Source organism: Aulostomus chinensis, chromosome 10 (assembly GCF_037954235.1).
Source record: "Aulostomus chinensis isolate RoL2024-O1b breed Wild chromosome 10, RoL_Achi_v1.0, whole genome shotgun sequence".
NCBI lineage: Eukaryota > Metazoa > Chordata > Actinopteri > Syngnathiformes > Aulostomidae > Aulostomus > Aulostomus chinensis.
This window is the reverse complement of record NC_141329.1, coordinates 24,609,302-24,634,548: the sequence shown is the minus strand read 5'-3', so window position 1 is coordinate 24,634,548 and position 25,247 is coordinate 24,609,302. Positions and strand designations below refer to the sequence as shown.

Genomic DNA, 25,247 nt, shown 5'->3' with positions numbered 1-25,247 from the left:
CTATCAGAGTCCTGTCCCGGGAGCAGGAGCACTGAAGCCAGTCTCGAGCGACCTTGGGAAGACAAAATTATGTCACCATTTTGTTGTTGGTGGAAAACTGGGCAGCCAGCAGATTTGCACATTGTATTTACATTAACCCTGATGTGCAACCTAAGCAATCATTGCATAATATGATGTAAAATAAAAACCCACTCATCGCAAAGTCTGCTGATCTTGCTTAACTGTATATTTGCACAAAATAAAACAATTTGTTTTACTTAACACAATTTTATTTAATTTTTCCATTGAAGTCGGCAGCAGTGAGACTCTCGCTGTACCCTGTTGGGAACTAAATGCAGCATATTCAATTACCCTGCGTCTCCCATCCTGCTGTTGCCGGCTGCTTTGATGTATCTCTGAGATCGCACTGGTCAAACTTCATTAATGCCGGAATACAAAAACAAGAGGCAATTGCTGACTTGTGCTCCCTTGTGCTTCTTTTCCGTAATCCCCTCAGTGCTCCAGACCTTTGCACTGCATACTGAAGTTTCCTAATAGAGGGTCTGTGCCTGGCATCTGGGCTCCATATTGATTACAGCTCTTTTTCCTGTAGCTCTCTGCATTGCTGGAGGAATGACATCTTTGACACCGGTGTTCTCTCTTGAGAGGGGCTTATTATTTTTCTCTTAGGTCATCATGAATTTTAGGGGTCAACATGTGGAGTCTGTCACTCCGCTCGAAAGTCACACACACTCACGCACAGATGTACACATTGTGAAAAGATAGTTAGACACCCGACTGACAAATAGTCTGATTTTTTTTGCTTGCATCCATCCAGCTCTGTTCAGTCCATCTGCTTGGTCTCCAGAGCCAATTTGACAGGCAGCTTCCTAACAAGCATTCCAGGCTTTTCCACTACAGACATCCCCCTTGTCTCAGTGAATGGTTTTAATAAAGCTTAAAACTGCAGTCATCCTGCAGGAAGTAATTCTGCCCTCATGGTCTTCTGCAGACTTGGACAGCTTTTATTAATCTAATGACACTCACTGGAGCAGATTGGCATCAGGAGGAGCCACAACTATTCCACAATTGAGTCCCATGGGTTTCTGTTGGAAATTCATTATTGTATAGAATATCATCCTTCTGTCACGTATTTTCCCATTTCTTTCTTGTTTTTTTTTTTTTCTCCTGCTGCTGGCAGTATCCATTGAATTACTAAAATTGTAAACAAAAAATGTTATTAAAATACAAGATAATAAACAGCTCCTCTGCGTGGATGTTGAAGGGAGAAAAGGACAGATAGATGAAACAGATTTCTTCATTGACATCAGACTTACGTTGTTTCTTGAGCATCAGTGCTCTATCATACATGGCCATTTGGGAGCAAAGCCCGGAGACAAAATTCTGCTCCTATTAGTCTCAGAGGGGGGCTCCAATGCAGGATGGCCTCCCAAAGGAAAACTCGACTCTGGCGCCAAGCTGACACGGCCAGGAGCTGGAGCTGGTGCTGTCAGACCTCCGTTGGGTCCTTTCCTGAGGAGCAATTGTAATTTCCTCCTTGCCCTGTAGCTTAGTGATGCGAACTGTGCCCTAAATGAGAGGCGGAGGACTGCTTGTTTATGGTGTCATCAGCAGATTTGCCACATCTCTATTGCGTATGATAATGAGCAACATGACGATCAAAGCCTTCAGTATTGAGCATCCTCATAGATTTAAGTCGTTAATGGTGCCAAATTAGAAAAATGCATCCACACTCTTGAATCAGTTAAAGTGCTGCTTTTATCCACAGACAAATGTTTCAGCTTTGTCTTCCATAGTCTGCAGATGTTACTTTAGGAAATAGGAACAATTCAAACCAACATTTTTGGTACATCTAATAGAATATTATTACCAAACTGATGCAGTTTGCTCACAGCGCACAGCTAGTTTTGTGAGCAAGTGATAGGTTATCTTGGTTTCACTACTGATACATTTTCTGAAAAGTACAGTATATGGCAGATATCAGGAGCCTTGCAGAGATTCTACTGTCACCAGACTTTTATTTATTTTTACTCATATATGTGTAATATATCAACCTCCATCATACCAAATGAGATGTTTGTCAGCAAAATTTGAAATTTCAATTGGAGCATTGCCTCACATCATTGTTGGTATTTAAAAGGTTGGGTCGTGGTTTTGAATTCTGTCTCTAAAGCAGTACGTTTCAGGTTTGATTTGATGAAAAGCACAAAGTGAATGGTATGACTATTTTTTGGGAAACAGATATTGGTTTCCAAGTGCTGCTGAGGTAACAGTATCCCAGTCTGTTTGGTAAACGGAGACAAAGAGATGAGGAAAGAAAGAGGCCATAAAGATATCTATCAGCTCCCTCACCCAACCTCTGGGCCTTCGTACACACTCACACTCACAGGGATCTATCTAATCCTGCCTCTTAGGAGTGTAAGTGATAGCCTTGTGTAACATTAAAAACAGGTCTGATCTGATGCAACTGGCAAAGTCATTCTTGCACTACATTCCAGGGTGGGATCCTGATGGTAAATCTGTAAAAGATTCACCTTTACACTCCTTTTTGTTTGTGTCATTTTCTTAATGTGTTTCTCTCACTTATCTCTTCCCTCTCACAGCGTTATCTTCTTTAATTCAACTAAAAATGATGCATTATTCTTTTTGGTTGCATTCAATTATCGGCTGGCCCTATCCTGAGCAGGCGTGGCTCCAGTATCCGCCCGGCTACCCGGAGGGACACGCCCTCTGCTCTTATCTCTGTCATAAATCCCTCTTAAATCCCCTAATCACAGATTAATGCGGCTGTAGATAGCGAGTGGTCTACTGTGCTCAGTCTTCCTTATCACAGATCCATATTCCATATCTCAGATGTTGCTCAGCTGGACATCTGACACGGGTGTGAGATTCTGGCACGGCCCCTGGAAACACCGCTCCGTTTCAGTATCTGTCTTTATGAGATTACCTTGAGCATCTTTACGGGGAAATAAACTTCACAATGACAGTTCTCTTGTAATCGCATGCAATCGTCGGCAGAAATGCTTTGTTCCGTCGCAAGAATTGGAAGGAAGGATCCAGATTATTCCCTTGCTTTCTCAGGGGACTGCGGTGATAACAGATCTAAATGGCCCCACTGTCCTTCGCCTGTGTGAGCTCAGTGTGATAAAGGGCAGGTTCCTGGCTGCCCTGCCTTTCCTAACACTTCTCCCAGATAGGAACTATGATAAACAGCTGTGAGAGACAGAAACACTTTCTTTTTCTTGGAAATTCACTGAACCTGAACTTAAAACTGCAGTTGGGTAATTGTTTTTGTCTATTTTTGCTTCACTGTACAGCTGTCTTTTATAACTCTTACATATTAATTTAATTGAGAGTAATTAGTAAAAGAAAAATTTTCAATATGCATGCGTCCTCATGGGAGTACATGAGCTTTTAATTGCGAAGGGCAAACATGCGGTCTGAGTGACCCTGGTGCAGATAGAAGTGACTCTTGTCCTGAGGCTTCTCCGAGTCGGCGGTCCCAGGATCGTCTTCTGTGGTTTCCTTTGTCCACTGAGCTGATAAATCAATTACTGCCCCACAGACATTGTAGCAACATAGGCACAATAACAAGCAATGAGAACTTGGTTTCCTCAGTAGCACAGCAAATGTCGGGGGGGGGGGTGGTTGCAAATTACCAGGAGGTCTTCATGTATCGGAGGATGTGCCCCATAAGACGCAGAGGTCAGTGGGTCTGGACCTTCGTGGATGACTCTAGTCAGTTCAGTGCTCTATCTTTTGCTGCTGTATTCTCGTGGTTAGTTGTTCAATACTAAGATTGTGTTTGGCTGTGAGCGGAGAGTCACAGAGAGTTGTTGGTTTTTATAATTACCTCCACAGCGAGTGGAGACTCCCTTAAGCATTGTTTGACTTTGCATGTGTGTGAATAAATGAGGAAGAAAAAAAAGAAACAGTGAGTGCTCCAGCAAGCAAGAAAGTGAACGGAGAAGAGGAATCTTGCCTGGGGCTCCAATCGATCAGATCCTTGCAGTAGAAGTCCCAGCTTCCCTTTGGGTAGGCTGTGTATTGCATTAGCTCATCTCACATTCTCTGTCTGGAAGCGAAAAAGGGGGGAAGAGGGGGATAGAACATAGGAGGGAGGACGGTTGAAAGCGGCAGAGAAGGAAGGGCAGAGCTTTGAACTACAGGGAGGGTTAGATGACTCAAAGCGGAGTGAGATGCTGAACAGCTTGGTGAAGTGTGCCCTCCTCTCAAGCTCCTCTCTTCTCTTCGACTCCGATTCAGTCTTCTTTGCGTGCCGTAAGGAGTGAAGTTAGTTCATAAACTATCTTCTGAGTGCGTGCACCTGTCGAGAAGGTGGGTTTGTGACGTGAAAAATAATCCTGTACACTGGCAGCGTCTATTCTTTTTTTTTTTTTTTTCGCCTAAGGGGTAACAAAGCTGGGGTCATTCAAAGTGTCTGTGGCGATCAACATGGCTCAGTATACACACATACACACAATGTATTCAATCAGGGACAAAGAAAACATAATAGCATTGTGTAACTGATACATGCTCGCTCCCACTCACTGCTTCAAACCCTCTTGGCAATCTCTCACAAAACATTTATTAGTGAAAGATAATGGAACCTGCTGGATATTTATTCACCAGCTTTACTCACCAACTTCCCTGTAACAGGACACTGTAACCTACTGTTTATTGTATTCTGAGTCTGGCCTCTTCATCGTGCTGTGTAGTCGTCTCCAGTAAACAGCCACTGATCAAATACAGAGCTGCCTCCTGCACGGCTCCCCTCACAGTGGGCCACATCTAAATAGTTAATGTTGCCCCCACAAAACCCCAAACTTGAGACTGTTTCAAATTAGAGAGGAGCTATCTAAATCAGGAAGAGAACCGGCAGAGCAGATAGTGGCGAAGCTCTTCAAAGTCCTCTTTAATAAAACATATTAGCCTGCCTTGTCTACTGAGGGGTGGTGGTAGTGGTGCCGTAGTAGTAATGAGCTTGTGTGCGCCATCATAGTGAGTAGTATTAGCTCAGCTCCTTGCTGCAGATCAGCTTAAGAGCAGGGGCTTGTTAGCAGATGATCTTTAGGTTCAAAAGCCTGTAATGGGAGCAGTTTGCAAATGGGGGTTAATTAGTCTAGAAGTGGTTCAGACAGCTCCAATAGCTGGCAAGCAGAGATATGTAGTTTTATAAACTTAATTTAGTTGAAGTTAGCTGACTGATTCATTTCTCTCTCTCTCTCAAATGCTTTAATGCCCACAGCTTTTCACAGCCACACGGCGTGTATGGAATTGGGAACGTCTGTTTGAGACTTCTTTGTTCTGCTGCGACCAAAATCAGCCATTAGCTGTTTGGGTAAATTATGACTATATCCCAATATGATGGCTGGCTTTGTTTTAACGTAGGGAACGTGAGCTGACTACCTTCAGGGTCAGTCCATTGTCAGTTCCCCCACACCTGTAAAAGAGCTGACATTGATAATTTGCTGCTTTTAAGTTTTGTTAAGTAACTTTAAATCTATCCATCACTCCACCCGAGCTGAAGTGACCCTGTGGAAACAAGCCCTTAGAAATCCAATTAGCCTCCATTTGCATGTCTTTGGACTGTGGGAGGAAGCCGGAGTACCTGGAGAGAACCCATGCAGGCACAGGGAGAACATGCAGACTCCACGTAGAAAGATACCGTGCTCCAGCCGGGCTTGAACCCGGAACATTCTTTCTGTGAGGCAACAGTGCTCATCACTTCACCACCACCCCACTTTAAATCCAACATCTTTCAAACGTCATTTTGTGAATGTCCACACAATATTCAGTTTTGACTTAATTCTTTCGGATTGGTAAATACAAGACCATGATTTAAAATACAGGTTGCTTTTTTTCCATTTTCTAAAGGTCAGTAATGATAAGGACTGTTCATTGGCTGTAGTGATTTTGTTTCCCATTATGAGCTGTAATGCTGCACTACTGCTGCCATGAATCCTACAAAACACGTGTGCAGCATAAAAATGAAGCTCTGATCCAAAGGTGGATCTTCACCAAGGGAAGACCCAGTTGTAGGAGATCCATGCAAGTTCAATCACACGGCAAAAAGCTATATCAAATTACAGTTCATATTTTTAGCATCACCAGCAGTAAAGGAATATTTAAAAATTTCATAATAGCCATCGTTTGACATGATCCGTAAACAATCATAACCTTGTTTCCTTACTTTGGGGTACTGGATTAAATAAAATTCACAGACTACACTTTTTTTTTTTACCCATTTGTGCACAAGTGATTCATCTTTCCATGGAGCTGTCACTAATTATGCTGACTTTACTTAAAATATTTGGCGACCACAAAAGACGCCTTCTCAGCAGCCGATTTCTAAACGAACGGGGGGATGGGCAGAGGGCACAGAAAGGGAGGCAGCGTGGCAACTTCACGGGGTGCTGGGCAAATTAAACGCAAGCCTGTGCCTCCAATTAGACCCGACTCTCTTTAATTGCTGCTGAATGGGCTCCAAAGGACTGAGAGATATGGCAAGTAAGGAACTCTGTCTCTCGCCTGCTATTGTGTGGTGAAACACAATGCATCCACCGCCACCAAGTCCCATCATTCAGGAATTAACAACAGGAAGCTAATTTGCATGTAAAGCAGGTTTGATTGCCATAGCTGACTGGTTGGAGAGCAGTAGTAATGGCCAGAGATAGCACCCGGGTGTTAACCCCCTTGGCATTGCTGTTGGCACTGCTGTTTGCTTCTCGGTGGTTTGTCAATAGTAATCTTGTCGCTAAGCTACGCAGCGCATTCATATCTTATCTGTTATCAGTTCATTTCCTTTGACCGTGAAGGTGTGGCAGACTCCTGCTGTTTCAGTATTCATAAGTCTGTGCTATAGGATACATGTGCTCACAAGTTGAAGTTTCTCTTATCAAAAAAGGCATGAAAAGGCACAGTAACAGTTCCATAAGTGTGAATGATTGAGATATGAAAATAAATACTCGGTATGAGGCTTAACTGTGAATTGCTAATTAAATTAATACATGCAAAATCAAATATATTTCCTCTAAGGCTGTTAAACGCAGATCTTAAAGTCTACGGAAGCATTATAAATGACTAAACATTAATCTTTATTTTTGTCTCCTTCATTTTCAGGATCACGTCTGCGCCAAGAGGACACACCACCACGAATTGTGGAGCATCCATCTGACCTGATTGTTTCCAAAGGGGAGCCCGCCACCCTCAACTGTAAGGCAGAGGGGCGGCCAACCCCGACTGTAGAGTGGTACAAGGATGGAGAGAGAGTGGAAACAGACAGGGACAATTCCCGATCCCAGCGCATGCTGCTGCCCAGCGGCTCCCTCTTCTTCCTACGCATCGTCCACGGACGACGGAGCAAACCGGATGAAGGTTCCTACGTCTGTGTTGCCCGTAACTACCTGGGAGAGGCAGTGAGCCATAATGCCTCGCTGGAAGTAGCCAGTAAGTGCAGCATGTCTGCTTATCTCTTCTCTGGCTTCTGTGTGGGTGTGAATGGAAGAGTTTGGGTTTAGATGCAGCTGAATAGCAGGCTCCAGTTTCCTCCACTGTTTCTGTCATCAATGTGCTCATTGAGTCAGATAATCTCTCAGGAGATGGGCAGGATGTGTTTGGCCCAGTGGTCTCCATAGGCCTGCGGAGCCTTGGGGGGGGAGACGCTGCCTGATCATTCCAGGGTGAGTGCTCCTCTAAAGGGCCCTTAGTAGGTGGTCAGGAGCTACAATGGGAACAAAGCCCTTTCTGTTTTGGCTCTGCTTCTGTTTTTGTCAGAGATAGATATGAGGTTTTACATCATGAGGAATGCAATCAACATGCCTGTGTTTACGCATCTTTTTATGAAGGTTTTTTTTTTGGGGGGGGGGTTTCCGAGTGAAGTATCAGAGATGGCTTTTATTGTCTGCTGCATTCATGCTATGACAGACTAACTTTGATGTGAAGTGGATGTAGGTACCTCTGGGTTAACCAGCAAGCTAGGAGCCATATTGGGCTGGAGAATATTTAGCAGTCAGTGGGTGCATGCAGTGTAGGACGATAAAATAATCTATCTAAACCATTAAGTCTTTTTGTGAGTGATGACGTGTGTTGACAAATTTGCCCTTACGATTCTTTAAAGGCCGCTTTAGTTGGAAGGTCAGCTCTTCAGAAGTATTATCTCTTTGCTCTCTCGACTGGCTCAGATATCAACCGCTCCTCTAGCATGCCCAGAGGCTGTCACCAGCGCGCTCACTGTAATCTAATCAAGATGGTAAAAGAGAGAATGATATGTGCGTGTGTGACTGTGTGTGCATGTGGGTGTGTTTGTGTGTGTGGGCACAGGCTTTTTTGAGGAGTTCTGTTTGAGGTGTCAGAGTCAGATAGAGTAGGACTACCTGCTGTGCATTTTCAAATTGAAGATGTATCTGTGGGATCTGTGGAGTGTAGAGATGAGACAGAAAATCTGCTGTTTTACATATTTGTCGTCGACAGTATCATCAAAGGAAAATGAAAAGTGGAATCTTATCGAATTCTTGATCAGGGTTTCAAGTGCACATCTTATGAGTCCTATTTAGATTCAAAGGAAAACTGAATTGAGATGGTCAGAAAAATGTAATGAATGTTTGTGGTCAACTCATGTCTTGTTCTGATCCACGTGGGTTTAATTTTTTGAAGATGAAAACTGAATTAAACTAAAAATGTATATTAACCTGGGCCGCTGGCTCACGTGTTTATAGGGTTAACTTACAGCAGAAGGTCCCACATTCGAGGCTCTGAGAGGGAGATCTGGAGTCGATGCTCAGATTTTTAGTCACCTAAAAACTTGCCGTAAATAGAAAAGGATGGGAACGGCTAACATTGATGACAACTAAGAAGGACATTAACACAGGAATGAGACCGAATAAACAAAAAATGCTGTGAAATGTTAGAAAACACCCCTGAAGTAATATCTACTACCTCAAATGATTAAACAAATAATATCTGTGTACTTGTGTAGTTTCCGTAAGTCATAACACTACAAATATACTTCTCTAGTAGAAGCTGATATGCAGTATTTATGTCAGAAATTAGTAGAAAAAAAGACACTTGGCAGGACGAGTGCTGCTGGCAGGGTCTCAAGTTTGGCCTGCTTATTCTGTAGAAGGTTCAAACAGACCCATAATGACAAGCCACGGCGCTCCAGGCCTCTCTCTCCTTCTCACTTAGTTGGTGTCTTTCACCCCCTCTCTGCGGATCATGCTTAACTACATATAATTATGTTGTTGGAGCAACCAGGATGGAACTCTGCTGAAAATAAAAGACAGAACAAACTAAAAAAGCAGAGAAATATTGAGATTCCTTTCCAAAAGCCTCATTTAAACTCGAAAGCAACTGCAGGCCGCAAATCTGACTCATGAGGGCATATAAGAACGTTTTTAAAGCGTTTTGAATTGCATGGTGTTGTTAAAGATGCTTGTCATACATTTATGAGTTGAACATTGTAGAACTTGTGTCTAAAGTGAGGGAACCACCAGACTTTTCATTTTCATGGAAACTCTTAAAAAGGAAATTGCGGCTTTAATTGTGTTTACTTTGCAGAGCTTTCCCTCGTAACGTGTTTGATTTAAAAGCTAAAAACACAAGTTTTTTTTGGAGATGTTATTGAAAAGCCTGGCTTTTACAGTTTCCCACTCTCACCAGCAGTTGTTAACGTAATCCAACTTTCAACAAGTCCTGCTTTGCGAGGCTGTAGAGGAGCTAACCCAGTTTGTTTGGTTAATCATTAACCACATGTACAGTGCAGCTCGCAATCTCTCCATCTCAACCTCTTAACCCAAAGCCGGAGCTTATGCATTCCCCGTGAATCATGTTTGCCTTGTGTATTCAAACAAGCTTAAAGTGGGATTCTCTACCTCCTACGTTTGTGCTTTCTTTGTGTTCGAGACGTCAGTGTCAAATAATGAGCTGAAACTGAGAGGAAGACCACATGTTAATTTCATCAATATTGGTTCAATTTCATCAGCCCGCATCTTTGGACAATATTCTCTCACCAACTAATGAATAAAATGCCTCACATCCATGTTATGATTTGTTCAAGACAGAAAAATTGAGAATGTTTCTGAAATGGAAATTGGTATTGATTCTGTTTGAGTAACAGCATTTATTTATTTATTTACTGCCTCAAATTTTGGGCTGCTGCCCTTGTACGAGCAAATACGCAGGCATTTCTTCTTCAACAGCTTCGTCAGAAGCCCCTGCTCTCTTACTGCGCTTCTACTATGATAGTGTTTTTCTATAAGAACGCAGTGGAAGAGATACGTTTAGTTTACCCGGCGCTCTGCATGGTGCCCTGAGAGGCTCTATGAATAGCTTTCCTCTTCTATACTGGATGCAAAGATAAAACCATGTAATGGACGGCACAGTGTTTCACTCCAGCAGCCGATAACCTTTGGGCCTGCTGTCTAGTTCCCTGTCTGAACACAGTGTTGACCACACAGGGCTGGCTGTGGGCCTCACATCCACACACAGATCCCTCTCTCTAGAGACTGAGTTTACTTTTTACAGCCACTAACAACAGAGGCAAAGGGATGTTTACTTGAAATTGGTCCATTGCATATAACTCCATTCCTCCAAAGTTTATCTCAGGATCTCATTGATCTCTGCGATTCTGTGAAGTCTCACCATGTGTCACCATGTGCAGCCAGCTGGCTTCCCTGAGTAGTGGGGGGAAGGTCAGACCGTCGGATGTAATGATGGAGCCAGAGTTCATCCTGACAGATTTTTAGCCGTGCCTAAGGGTCATCTGCAAAGCGATGGACCATTAGCTGGCATGCACTGGTTTGAAGGCAGCATAGCTACCTCCCACTGATCTGAGCACCCGCCTGTCTCGCTTGCAGGAAATCCCTTGTACCACATCTGTTGGCTCTCAAAGACTGAGGGTCTTTATGTCGCCCCCTTCATCTGAACTCCCTCCAAAGTAAACCTCTCATTTTGTCACAAAATCATTCCCTGCCCTCACCCAGCTCTTCTCTGGTACCCACTGATCTGGAACAAGCTCAATATATGAAGCAGCTACCAAGTGGAAGGGTGATTATTTATTTGTCATGATGTTTGCCTTTCATTAGCTTCAAACCCTTGTTGTGCTCTCTCTTTTTAAGTAATGGGCTTTTAGCATAAATCTCTCCAAGTTTCTGTGATTTTGGCTAATAATTTGTATCTATCAACCACTTCTCTGTTCAGGAAATATTAGAAGAAAGTAGCAAACAAGAATGAGACCATATGTTGAAGAGAGAAAGAGAGCGAGTGAAGACAGAGGAAGAAACAGCTGAGAATGGGAGAGCAAGAACATAACCAGCAGAAATCAGGACAGCCAAATCCCTGCCGAAGCGCTAGTGAGTGTACTGGCGTGCTGCCAGGGGTCTGGAAGCAGAGTGTGTTGCAGCTCTGTGGCAGTTATTTGTCTCAGGGAGGTTCCGAGCAAATTGGCGCAAACGGCACAGTCAGGGTCTGCTTCATCAGTCAACACGCAGCTGAGGCGTGGGCTCCGCACCACACAGACTCTGCTTGGCCTCCACTTCAGTCTGTTTTATGTAGGAATGTAGACCCCTTCCACAATCTCAAAGCCCAGTAGTGCGTGCGTGTGTGTGTGTGTGTGTGTGCGTGTGTGTGTGTGTGTGTGTGCGTGTGTGTGTGTGTGTGTGTGTCTGTGTCTGTGTCTGTGTCTGTGTGTCTGTGTCTGTCAAAGCTGAACTCTGTCTAACTGAGAAAACTCTTTTCTCCTTTGGAGTTCAAAAAAGGAGGTTTTTAAGCCAAATTCTATTTGCATGATTTCTGTTTTATCTGTGTTCATCTTTTTTTTCTGAATAGCTGTTTTCATGGCTGTTGCTGTCAATCTTGAAATTACACTTTATGAGAAACAACTGGCTCCGGTCTAATTACTCCCCCCCCGGCATATAACTGTCAGCTTAGGCTTTGTAAAAGTGTGCACGCATTTCAATTAGTTTTCTATCAATCCATATACAGAGAGTGATTTTTATCGTGCATGTTACGTGTGGTCCGTTGAACCTTGCATGTTTAGCACTTTAGGGTATTTGCATAAATCAGTGCACTCCATGTAATTAAACATGCAGCATCTATTTGCTGTGCTTAGTCCATATGTCTGTTTGAGTGCAGAAATTCTTGGAAGCACAATAAGGCTGGCATGAAAAATCTGCTGGTGTTTCGTATACCATGCTGCGCTTTTTAGTGGCCTGGATACATGCCTTACCCCTTTGACCATATTGACTAAGGCACATTCATGCATATTGGCTGATTTGATTGACCCAGTCTTGACAGCGACAGAAGCCCGGAGTGAATGGAAAAGCTCCTCATGTCTGTTTTTATCATGTAAAAATGTGTCAGATGTCACACTTGATTTGAGGATTTTTAAAGCAGGGCTTTCCAAAAACGCCCCAACACAAACTTCGCCCACACATAGCCCTCCCTCCCACACCAAAACCAATAATGCTGACTAGATGCAAGGCTGAGTGCTTAATATGCACAGCAAAATGTGCACGGGGAAAGAGAACAGTGTGGCTCTAGTTAAGAACAGGAAAGTAGGACAGCTTTTTAACCATTTTAGGTGATTTTTTTGTTGTTTGGCAGGAAACCTAAAGAGAACACACATCCTGCAGAGTGAGACAATGTATTATGAATGGATTGAGATAAAAGGGAATGTTTTTTTTTTTTTTAAAGGACAAGATAAGGTGAGGCGAGATTTTGGAGAGTTCACAAGGTGGTTTGCATCTCTGTATGTATTTGATTCCATCAATCTGTCAGTTTTGTACAGTGGATGAGTGAACAATTTTAGAGGAGTGTTATGTGAGGGAGTCTGTATGTGAGCTGGAGGCATGGGACCCTGCACCAAGAGCCATCAATCACTCTGTGCCCCACCCATCTCTGACAGCCTACTGGGCCAAGACAGACAGAGATATGCCCTCCAAAAGTACTCCAGAAGTTCCTTCAGTCCTCGTCCTTTTGTCTTAGAGAGAAAACACAGGATGCAGAAGGCACAGATCAAGATCCTGATTCAAGGAAATGCCAGAGGAAGAAATAACTTCATGTGACTCACTCTGCGTCTAATCATTCACATTATCACATTGTCATGGGTGGAATTTAAAACAAAATGGCACCATCAAAAGGCCGGTGTGAATTAGGCATCTTTGAACCACAACAATTTGTGAATTAGTTCCTTTAGTGTGACAGATATTTGCCTGATTGTGTTATTTCTATAAAAAGGGAAGCTAGATTGTATGTGATGAACTAGACACAGCTGTTTCTCCCTCTACTTCATGTCTTTTATTTCTCCTCTATGTGCCGTCACGTTCCCGTTAACAAGGAAGAGTAGGTTGACTTATGAGTCCACTTTGACCACTTTTCCTCTGTTACTGTAGAAGCTTTTACAGGTCATCCATTTACACACAATGACATTGGCCAGATATCTTTTAAAAAGTAAAGCTACAGCAGCGCTTTCTGTGTGTCTGGACTCTTCCCTAAAGGGTCCCCCCCCCCTCCTGTTGTCACGGTGACTGCTTATTCATCTCTATGTAATCTTTGCCGCTGGCTACAGTACAGAACAGGATCATGGATAGGAGGGGCGCTGGTTTCCAGGATAGTGAAGTATGATATTAACATTATGAAGTGCTGGTCTGGAGAAGATAAGATACCAAGTGAGAGCTCTTGAGACCAGTGGCCCTGCACTACCACTCAGCAGGGCCACTGATAACAGAGTACCCTTACTTCCTTTCCTCTTAAAACCCCATGTGTTTGCACGTTTGGAGTGAATTTTGTGTTAATTTTATGATCGATGTGTTTTCAGATATATGTGATAAATATGTGATAATTGCCTGTGATAGTGTGAGCCAGATGAATGCACGCTACTGAGTCCAATCTCCACTTGTCCTGTGGAGACCTCAGGATTACTCTTGTTGCGAGGTGTAATCTCTTGGTGGCCTGAGCCTTTCCTGGAGCCAGAGAAGCTGCACTCGTGTGTGTTTATGTGTCTGTAAGATTCATGTGTGCGTATGTGGCAGCATTCTGATGACTGGTCATATGACGAGGCCCTCTGCTCTGTGGACATGCTCTGGTTATTAAACCTAGGTTAAGCCCTTACTTGAAACCTTCTATCATGCTCCTCGATCCGAGACAATGGAGTCAGGGCGGATTAGGGGGGGAGCTTTGGAGACTGGAACTTCAGGGTTTTTCAGCCAACATTTTGGCAAACTTTGAAAAACGTGCTCAGGGGGGCACACATAGTCCACTTAAGGTGAACTTGCACAGATCTTGTGATGTTACAGTCTTTCTCCTCCAATTCCAGATCTGCCATTTTGCCACCCATTGATTGTTTTGGAACCACCCTCCAACTCTCAGCAGAACTCTAGCTGCGAACTCTTGTTTCAAGAAGAGCGAGGGTACAAAACAAATCAGGCACGTTATAAAAAAAATAACTACTGGTGAGGTTCACAGAGAAGGCACTCAGAGAATCCAAACCTCTGCAAAGATATGACATCATCAGATCAGGATCAAGTTCTGGATCAATTCCAAGATCTAGCTGATTGTTCCTCAACCTACATGGTCTGTCATTCTACCAAATATCTGTCTGCTAGCATTCACAATAAATGACGTGCCTTTGTTTTGTTCTGATGCAGATAACATTGGTAAATTGTTAGAGGTCCATAACAGAAAAACGGTTGCTCAACAGTAGCTTAGCTTCAACAGACTGATAACCCAGGGAAGAGTGTAAGTTCCCCTCTTGTGCGATCAGAATTTATCTGATAAATCTTCCCTTTCCAACATGTCGTCTTCCCTCTTCATTCCTTCTTTTACCTCTTTCTCACTGTGTTGCACTCACTCGATCTGCCTCCAGTGACATGATAGAGAGAGGAAGGGAAAGTGTGTGTGTGTGTGTGTGTATTTCTGAGGCACCAAATCGGCATCTGAAATTTTATCAGAGTTGTAGCATGTTGCTGAGCCTGGAGCGTGACAGGCAGGAAGAGGTGGTGAGGTAATCAGCAGACCCAAACACTGATAATGATCTGCCTTGTGCTTTCTACTGTGTGTATTTCACTGCAAATGAAATGTAGTCTATTTGGAGAGAGCCTTGCCATCAGTCAATGACAAACACAAAACAGGAAGGATACATGATGGCATTCACTTGTCATCCAATTGTCTCCAGTTGCCTGGTAGCTAATCTTATCATTCTTATCACAGCAACAATTTGGAGAAGATTTGTTTCTCCTTGTCATGTCACGGATTCGAGTAAAGTGAAATAGGAACAGAGAGTTGTTGCTCATTAGCACGGTGTTGTTCATCTGTTGTTTCTGTTATCCTAACCTTTCTCTAAAGCTTGCAGTTCATCTCTGAAGTATTAAAATTCAGCGTGAGTGGTCTTCTGCAACAAAAGGTTGTCAACGATGCACACGACAAAGGACATGAAGAGAAAATCAACAAACCCCACAAAATTCATTTTAAGAATGTTGTTTGCACTCCTAGTACATCAGTGCACTAATTATCCTCACTGGAGTGTATGTAAACACATACAATAGTCTAATTAGGACCAGAGGGAGAATAGGAATCTGACTGATGGATGAATAGCACAGATACACCCTCACCTCTCCTTTGTGCCTCTTTGACCTTTTCAAACAGGGTGTGGCACAGACACAAAAGGACCTCCATGTAACCATATACTGTGGAGTCAGATAAAAGACAAGACAGGCGGACGTCATGCGTAAAAGGAGAGAAGTAGAGAGAGGGTCCATTCAAAATTCAAACAGTGTTGCTGTATGAACTAGCTGACATCAGTGAGGCCTGCTAATATATGGTGCTGGTGTCTAGCTTGGGGGTGACATTTCTATTCACTCCTCCAGACTTCCCTCACTCACCCTCCACCTTACTCTGGTATCAGATTCTAATCTGTCACTGGTGCCTCAACCCCATTTAGCAGATTGGCTCACATCTGATGGAGATGATAGAGCGGGATATAGCCAGACCTCTTCCCAGAGGTCTTTACTTCCCCTAACAGTAACCTATAAGGTTTGACACCACTGAAATTCCAGTTGTCTACACTCCTTAAGCCAGTGTTTTGTTTGTTTTCTTTTTGTGTTTACTTGCAATTCAGTGTTATTCACTACAAACAACTCAATGTCAAGTCATGCCGACCATATTTGGACCTGTTGTGCTTTCCGTCTGAGCATCATGTCAATAATCATGGTAGAAGCAGATGATCTCCAGGCCTGGTCTTTGCGTCCAGTCCCATTTTCCCCCAGCGATGGGGAAAAGAGAGAGTGCCGACTCTGCAGGTGGAGCCGTAAGTTAATTTACCCCACTGTTTGGAGCTATAATAGCTTATTGATTGCCTGACAGAGATGCAAGAAGCAGCATGGAAGGGCAGTGAGAGGGAAGGGAATAAGTTAATCATCGCTCAGTGTGTTGCCAGACTTTAATCACATTACCCAAGGTTCACCACTGCCATGTAAATTCACTTTAACCTCAGCGGAGTTGGACAGACTGCTCAGAGATGAAGAAAACCCTGCTGATTTCGTCAAACCTTAGCTCAGCTGCGGTCTCTTCCCTGCCCGGCTGGTACTACCCGTCGGGCACCCGCCTCAATCCTGTGGGATAAAGGCTTCCTGCCTCGGGGGCCCAGTTTAATTCATGCTAAGATGTTGGGTTAATTTTAGCACTGCTACCTAATGGTGACCTCCCATCTGCTATAGTGCTGCTCAGGTTGCCGGTAAAACATCAGCCTGGTCTTCATTATTTAGACCATGACTTCAAGACAGCTGGTTGAACCATCACTCACTTCTTCCATTGCTCTTTTCTGAGCACTTCCTTGCTTCTGTTCTGTGTGTGCATGTGTGTACAGTATGGGGCCTGTGTGTGATTTTCTCAAAGGAACTCTGGCCCATTAGCACCGCCATCATATGTACATTCTCACTACGGCTGGTTACCTGGAAACTGGTCATGCTGCTTTTATTTGACTGTAGTTGCCAGCGCAGATTGAGAGAGTGCCCCCCCCCCCATCTTTTTTTAACAACTTCAAGCGAGGCTGGTGTTAATGTTGTGCTCTTTACCAGCACATGGAGTGTAGCAGAGCGGCATAACTCTTGTTTTGACTGCTGAATTGCACGCTGAGTCTCATGGCTCTGAGAGGGTATCACATCGGCCAGGGTTGTTTACACAGAAAGCCGAAAAACGGGTGGTTCAACTTGCCTGGCTTCTATCAATCTATCTGCACCCAAATACTAACAAGAGGAAAGAGTGAGATCATGTAAACACGCACAGTGACAGAGATGTTGACCTGATGCACACACACACACACACACACATGCACTCACACACACACACACACACACACACACACACATGCACTCACACACACACACACACACACATACACGGTCACTGACCTGATTGCCAAATTCCTATCCGACAAAAACATGAGCAACATCTGGAAGGTCTGTCCACCTTTGAAACCTCATCAGGTCTCATCACTAAAACCAGGAATCCTGGTGCAACGTTAAAGATTAGTCACATCAGAAAAAACCTTGATGCGATTTAAATTAATTACACTAAATCTGGCGCTTTGAGATCAAACACGAAGAAAGAAAGATGAGAGAAGGAACAAGAGACAGAGATAAATTGTCCAAGAGAAAATAGCGGACATGCTGTGATTAAGCATGGGATGAGAGGCTCGGAGGAGGTGGCTCCAGCTGGACGGAGAGTCTCTCTTGGCTTGTGAGGGGAAGATAAGGGGACAGGTGGTGTTCTGTTCTCTCAAAGATCTCTGACAGCTGGCGACTGTCTTGCAATATGCATGTTGTACTTGTGGCTGAGAGTTTGTATAATCGTGTTTATATGACGTTTGTTTGTGCTTGCATGTTTGTAAGTGCTCGGTGGTTGTTTGAAGACTAAAAGTTGAGCTCTCTGTAAAGTCATTCCCAACTCTCATACCTGAAACTTTTATACTCACTCACTCTGGACTCGGTTACCTTGTACCGCTGGCAAAGACAATTCCTCCCCTTTTCCCCTGCTAGCCTGCGCTGATAAGAGCTAGCGTGCTAATGATACTAAATTAAGTCTCCATACTGCTGGAATTTATCCTTTTCACCTGTTGAGCTGCCAGATTACATCATGTCCACGTTCCATGCTCGTGCACGTGCAACTGTGTCATGCAGAAGCTTACCTCTTCCCACCATGAAGAATGTTGGAGCAATCCTGATAGCTGAACAGCCCAGACTGGGGGGACAGACGTGCTTGGGCACAGGAAGGATCACCCAGTGTGAGGAGGGCCTTCATCCCATGGTTTTAGGTCATTGTCTGTACTTTTTCTATTCTTTTCCTCCAGTCTTTCAGTATGTAGAAATAGCACGTCAAATTTAACAGGTTGATTTGCATTCTGACAGTCATGACTTCAACATCAAAATCACTGGGTTATTTAGAACCTAAAAGATAAATTGCACAGAAAAAAAAAAAACTAGTAAGAAAAAATAGGTATGTTGTTAGGTTTTGGTTTTTTGTAAACTTGATTTCATGAACAATTAACACTGCTCCATGCGAAGCAAACACCAGGATAACAAATGAGCCAAAGCAGAAATAACTTAAAATGCCTCTGTTCTGGCCTGGCAGTACAAAGTGCTCATGTACTCTGGTTAGTTCTTTACTGTGTTGGCTTTGGGCTTGTTCCACACACAACTCTGTGTTTGATCGGGCAGTACACTGGTAACCACTGAGTAGCACTCGTGTCATCTCAGTGGCATACTGCTTTTGTTCGCAGAAAAGAAAAAGAGATGGTACTAAATGGGCCAGAGGCGGTTATTTGCTGTTGGCAAACACTGACACTGTCCTCAGTGGTGAAGGACTCGGTTGCTACTGTGGCCTGACAGCTGGCTTTTATCCCTTTGTGCTGCAGAGTTTGTTCACAAAGCAAGTTGCTCTTAATTCATGCTCTAAATGTCCATCATGCTTTGGCATAGGCTCAGAGCAAAGATCCCCTCTAGCACTGCGTTTGGTCAACAGGATGGGAATACATTTCCCAGACCATTATTGATTGATGTCAACCATTTTAAGTGTTCTGTCCTTTTATTTCTTCTTTTTTTTTGCCTCTCGGTTTTGCCAAAGGCTTCTTTGAAGTTGCTACGATTCCTCTCAGCTTCCCACCTTCAATAGAACAGTTGGCCCGCACCTGATCCATTGATGTTTCTGCCTCAGAGGTCACCTTGGTGAGGATGCCCTCTTTGTAGCGGGGGACTTTTTCATATGCAAAAATTAATGACAGTGTTTTGGGATGAAAGCGCTCCCTTCACCAGCACCATCTGTATCCTCTCGACACTTTCTCTAAATATATAATTCCCCATTTTTCTTAATATATGGCAGCCAGTGCATATGAATCAAGCCGGTGGGGGTGTATTTCCTAATTTAATCAGGTGGTAAAGTAGTTTGATAATGGCATTGACTGTCCTTTCAACACCATAATTACACTTACGTTCAGCTCATTGGGTCCACATATTTCATCATTTAGGCATATTGACTTTATCAAGATCCCTGTTAGCTTATTCTCTCTGAAATGTGAAATTCATCAGACAATCATTTAGTCCTAAGCTTCTTGTAATTAACAATTGTTGGGACAATTCTTCACATCGGTAATTTATAATTGCTTGGGGTGGTTTGCTCACACACAAACACACACACAGAGGAACGCGGGAATGAGTTTTGAAATGGGAGGGGGGTGTCATCCAGCTTAGGATGGAGTAATAGGCTTCTTACCATCAATCCTCCAATCTACAGTTTCATAAAACTGAAATATGGTTAACAATGTACTCCCTCTTTTTATCGGAGCTTTCAGATCAAAGTATTATCAGTGATTTTTTTTTAAAAAAAAGTTTGTTCACAGTGAGCACGCACAGAGTTCTTCGTGTGCAGCAGTACTTCATTTCAATTCATTGACACATTCCCATCAGTTTAGACAACTGTTTCCACTGGTGCACCTCAGGATTCACGACACACAGAGACCCTGTGAAAAAACTCAAGCCATGCAGACATACCCTGCTTCAGATCTCCTTCAAAAAAAAAAACCCTCCTCTGATAACACAGCCAGTTTGCAGCTGCGGATAACACAGATGAAGGTGGTTCAGCGTATAAAAACAACAGCCCTGCCAATGTGATGTGCAGCCTGTATTTTGAATACAGACCACATGGCTACATGACCAGTTTTAACCATAATTAAAGATGCTGGTGGACCTGAATGTGTCTTGAAATGCCGACCTCAAAATGATCCAGGGGAATGTGAATTCAAGGACTTTATCAGCGATGTTCTGACATCACTCTTGATGTACATTTCCGTAACTGACATTGATCATTATTTAGTTTTTTATTTGTGATTTACATCAGAATGCTAACATCCATGCAACAAAAGTGAAAAGTTTCACATCTTTTGAGTCCAATATCAAATCCAATATACTCCGATGCCAGCAGGGTTTTATTATTTCACACCTTGCAATGAGTCTCACTTTTTAGTTTCTTCCCCTCTTCCAGCTCTATAGAGTTGCAACATTATTATCTGAAAATCTCTGTGGCAAAGTAATGCAGCGAGAGAACATCCTTCACATACTTAAACTCATAGATTCTGACACAGTCACTTTTTCAGATTCACTTTGCCAGAAAAAGAGCTCCAGTGTTTCCAAGTACGAATTGTATCAGAAAGGATGATTTTCTTTCATCCCACACAAGATTTCTGCTATTTCCCCTGAGATGAAGACGCATAAAACTTTGTATTTTTTATAGCTGTCCTCATATAACCATAAATATATTCATTTTGAACATCAACTGTTATTCATCTTAACCATAAAGTTTTTAAGAGTCCTAAAACATTCACTTTGGCATGTAGGATGAAACAAAATAACAGCCTGCGCTTTTCATGCAGAACTGTACGTTTAACTTATCATTACATTTTATGCACACACTGTTCATTTCGACAGTGTTGAAATTCTGGTCGCTCGCCACAAATTACCGTTCCTTTGGTGAAACCTGCAAATCTAGTATCTACAGGAAACATTTGTTGTTTTCTTTTTCCTTCGATTCTGTTTATCCCACAAAATAAACGAACTTCACAGGGTGTCAGGATATTCCCAAGAGAGGTGATAAATTGGAGACTGGTCAGAGTAAAAAAAAAAAAAAAAAAAAACTAGGCCAAGTTCTTTGCAGACAGATATTTTTTGTCTCTCTCTCTCTTGTCGTCTGGAAATTGTCACAGCAGAAGAGATCAAGGCGATCATCCTGGCTGTTCCTAACAGTCTCGGAGCCCGTGACCATTGGCCACTCATTCCTGAGGGCAGCCAGAACAGAACATAAACCCTTAAAGCGGGTTTTAAACAAATAGTCTGGCAAAGAAGCTGTGTGTGGCTTTCTCTGTTCAAATGCTTATGTCTCCAACTCTCCTCAGCAGTGGGTGAACGGCGCTGTGTGTCACTGTCTGATTTATCTCTGCAAGGTGAGATAAGACTCGCCTTCCCTGAGCCTGTCTGTTAATCCTCTGAGCCCCAGACGCAGAATGAATGCCGCTTGTACACAAAAGGGACGGTTGGAAATGCTAGACCAGACACAAAACACACCTGTTTTATCGAGTCTGTCTGTTGATGACGTCTGAAATTTTACCTGAACATTTCGGAGTGCATCTTTCCTGGTGTTCTCTAAGGTTAAAATGAGCTTCAACAACAACCGAACATGATGAAGTCCCTCTGTAACTTCGTTGGATCTATAGGAAGCGGTCAGTGTGTTTACTCCTGTGGAATTCTGTTAAGCAGATGCTCACTCCGGCGTCTTCTGCAAACTATCACAAGAGCGTTTGTGGAACAAAGTGAGACGGATGAGACCCAGGAGAAAATCTTTTAGTCGGTGTGTGTCTGTGTGTGTGTATGCGTGTGTTCCCAAAGTACACGTGCGTACTTGTATTTGGCAGATGAAAGTGACTGATATCCTCAACACGGCTTTACTCATCAGGGACCTTCAGCATCACTCTGTCCCGCTGACAGCACCGGCCTGTAATTGGCTGACAGAGTTAGATGTCTCTGAGCTGGACAGATCAAGGAGCCTGTCTGTCTGTTATGGACTATGCAGCCACACGGCCTGTGGGTCACAGAGGTCAACAACAGACCAAACATGACTCTAGCAGCTTGGTAGTTTACACTGAGCTTAGCCAGCACTGCCTACCTTTACATCTGGTCGAACTGCAGCAGTTCACATGCCACACACACACAGAGCTGCCGCAGCAAACCATCTTCCTACATTTAGTTTACCTTTGATTATCACGATCAGTAATCTTTTGTTTCTTTTCATTTGAAATTACAATAATATTTCCCTGAGACGAAAAAAAGGTTGCGAACAAGTGGGAAAGTTTCGAGGTTGCTGTTTTGATCTTAATTTCAACGACTGTCTATTTTTGTTGGGAACCATATAGGCCAAAATGTCTAGTTGATGAGCCGCTGAAGCTCTGTGTGAGTCAAGACGCTCTCACGGAGCTTTGTGGTTGCTCCTCTGTGTGAACACGGGTGTTGAAATGAAAACAAGAGGTTCAGCGACACACAAGCGGCGCTCACGGAGGCTGCGTGGCCCACGTGTACATGCATCACTGACATTGTTATTCCATTTGTTCCTGCTCAAGAAGAAATATTCTCCATTTTAGGGAAAATCACAGGTATCCTTGTTGGGATAACAATGTAAAGATAAGTGAAAAAGATTGTAGAGGCACTGTCCTCATACTAGCCGTATAGCATCATAGCAGCTGGAATAATAGCTCGTCAAATTAATCATATCAGATTTTCTGAGTGATTGCCTGGCCGCATGTGTTGAAAATCATCTGAAACATGGCATTCATTTTCACAAAGCGTGTGATGTGCACATGGAGATTGTCTGGGAGAAAAAGTTTCCAAAAGTAATTCAGCGGTGGAAAAGGGAGGCTCTTCAGCTGGATCTCTTTGAAGTAGCTTCCAAAAAAGCAGGGATGGTATCTCTGAAGAGGAGCACTTAGGCTCAGGATGCATCCTTTCCTGTCCAAGGCCCATCATTTGTAAGAGCCGAGTTTTTACAGTGCAGCACTTACCATTTACATGATAATGCTCTCTGGGTGTAGAAACCGCATGTATCCCACCTTTTTTTCTTTTTTTTTTTCCTCTCGATGGAATGCCAGGCACAGAATTAATCTCTAAATGGAGAATAAAGTGATTTTGGCGTTTAGAAATTCCCAGAGATGATTTTTGCTGCAGCATGAGGGTCTTGTTGAGCCACTGGCACTTGGAGGCAACTGGTATCTGTCAGTGAAAGAGTTGGGGGGTCGTCAATCTCGCTTTCCCTTCGCCCTGACCTCCCTCCTTACACCTTTAATCCTGTCTGTCTCTGTTTATAAACCTTAGAGCTTTTGACAGGTGGTGCGGTGAGAAAGGTGGGTTTTTGGGGTTGAAGGCACTTCTTTTTTTATTTTCTTGAGCCCCACTTCCCCACTTCTCAACCAGCAGGGAGAGATACTTTAGGGACTTAAAAATAATCACTTGCTGTTTTCAGTGAGGGGTCTGTCTAATTGAGCCTGACTGACCTCTGAATGCGACCGTGCTGTCTGGTTTCCATCCTTCCACTTGATTGAAATGGTAAAAGTAGACGGAGATTCTACTCATTTTTATTTATTTACGTTCGGTCGTCCCCCGTTTTGTGTGTGACCCACTGGCGGATTAGGACTCTATAGATGGATGCACAGTGGAGAGAGGCCCCACTTCCCTGAAACACTCTCAGAGTGGGGTGGGGTGGGGGTGACTGGAATGTACAACACACAGCGAGGACTAATGGTGTATGAGAGGGGGGTTGTATTTGCTGTCTACCTCAATGCACCTCTTTACTGTGTGTGTGTGTGTGTGGGGGGGGGGGGGCTGCACTCTGCATTTTTACAATCCTCAGCTGTACATTGTTTTGCACATCTGGCACGAGTGTAATGTTTCAAAATTGGCACGAAAGAGTGTCAGCATTGACAAAATCCTAAATCAGTTTAAAGAAGCAGGCGATATGACTTCTGACACTGGCCAGAGCACGAGGATATTTAAGGCTGTGAAAAAGAGCTCTGGTAAACAAAGTTGACAGCATGCTTGTGTACCAGGAAGTGCAAGCAGGATGCAGGATCTTTGTAGGTTAAACACTTCTGACACGGTCACAACACTTTCATTCATTCCTGTTTGCATGGTGTATTCTGTCAAACTGACTGACTGATGGCTAAATCTGCTGGCTTATATTAGAACTAAGCCAGTGTGTAATTGAATATTAGTTAAATCCTCACCATACTACAGCGATTTGACCTAAAAAGCCCAAATGTAATTGGAGTACAGTGCCCCCCTCAGGCATCACAGTTGGCCTACTACAATTGCATTTATCTTAATTTAATTAGATTAAATGATTGCTTTTAATTTTTTTTTAAAATTCTCTTCAGTTATCACGTGGTTGGTTTTCATCTTGAACAACCATACATATATCCGTGCTTTGACTTCTTGTCTTTTTATAACTGAGGTTAATCTGACAATGTTACAGAACCGTCTCTGTGCACACATTTACAAACAAAATGTTAGAACTGGTGTTCTTCCTCTTTATTATGAATTTTGTTGACTGCCTGCTAAGCTGCTTTTGAAAAATCTCTGAGGACATAAAAAAACAAAACAAGAAGCATAAAAAAAACATAAGCTTACACTGAAAAGATGTATTTACAGCTGATATGATGGAGCTGATTAAACATCTCTAATTAAAATCTACATTTCTTCTTTGTTTCTTTTTAGTCATGGTATCTGTATTTTACATATATTCCTTTTGGGAGTGTAAGATAAGTTGCATTAATTAAGCTTAGTTCCGAATGGAACCATTTTTTCGTGTTTAGTAGCGTTTGCTGCAGCGAATTACTTTGCCCGCTAATTGAAAGGCTTGTTAATGAGGTAACTTCAAAAAGCCGAGCTGTATATCCCTCAGTTGTTTCAGCCTGCAGATGTCCGTTGCAACTGTTCGGTTTTGTCCTCTGTTGATCTGCTGAGGTGTGTGCGTCCTTCAGGGGTGCACTGGGAGTTGTGCTGCAAATACACAGGTCAGTAGTCTAACCACCCCTCTGGCACAGGTGCAGGATGTAAGAGAGCGAGAGTGAAGGAGACCCAGCTCTATTATTTACCACTGATGGTATAGCAAAGGGTTTTTGAATCATCTTTTTTTTTTTTTTTGCTTTGGGGTTCCACAAG

General features: G+C 43.2%; 1 protein-coding gene across 4 annotated transcripts in view; it reads left to right on the top strand.

Annotated features, from left to right (window-relative positions):
* robo1 (roundabout, axon guidance receptor, homolog 1 (Drosophila)) overlaps positions 1-25,247 on the top strand; it is a 303,336-nt gene that overhangs the window by 189,072 nt on the left and 89,017 nt on the right. For 3 of the 4 annotated variants that reach the window (XM_086216569.1, XM_086216570.1, XM_086216571.1), the window contains one exon: positions 7,123-7,449. In XM_086216569.1, the coding sequence (XP_086072695.1) occupies positions 7,123-7,449 (327 nt within the window). Of the gene's footprint in view, positions 1-6,375; positions 6,511-7,122; positions 7,450-25,247 lie in introns of those variants that run through there. The other variant, XM_086216572.1, reaches the window with a different exon arrangement.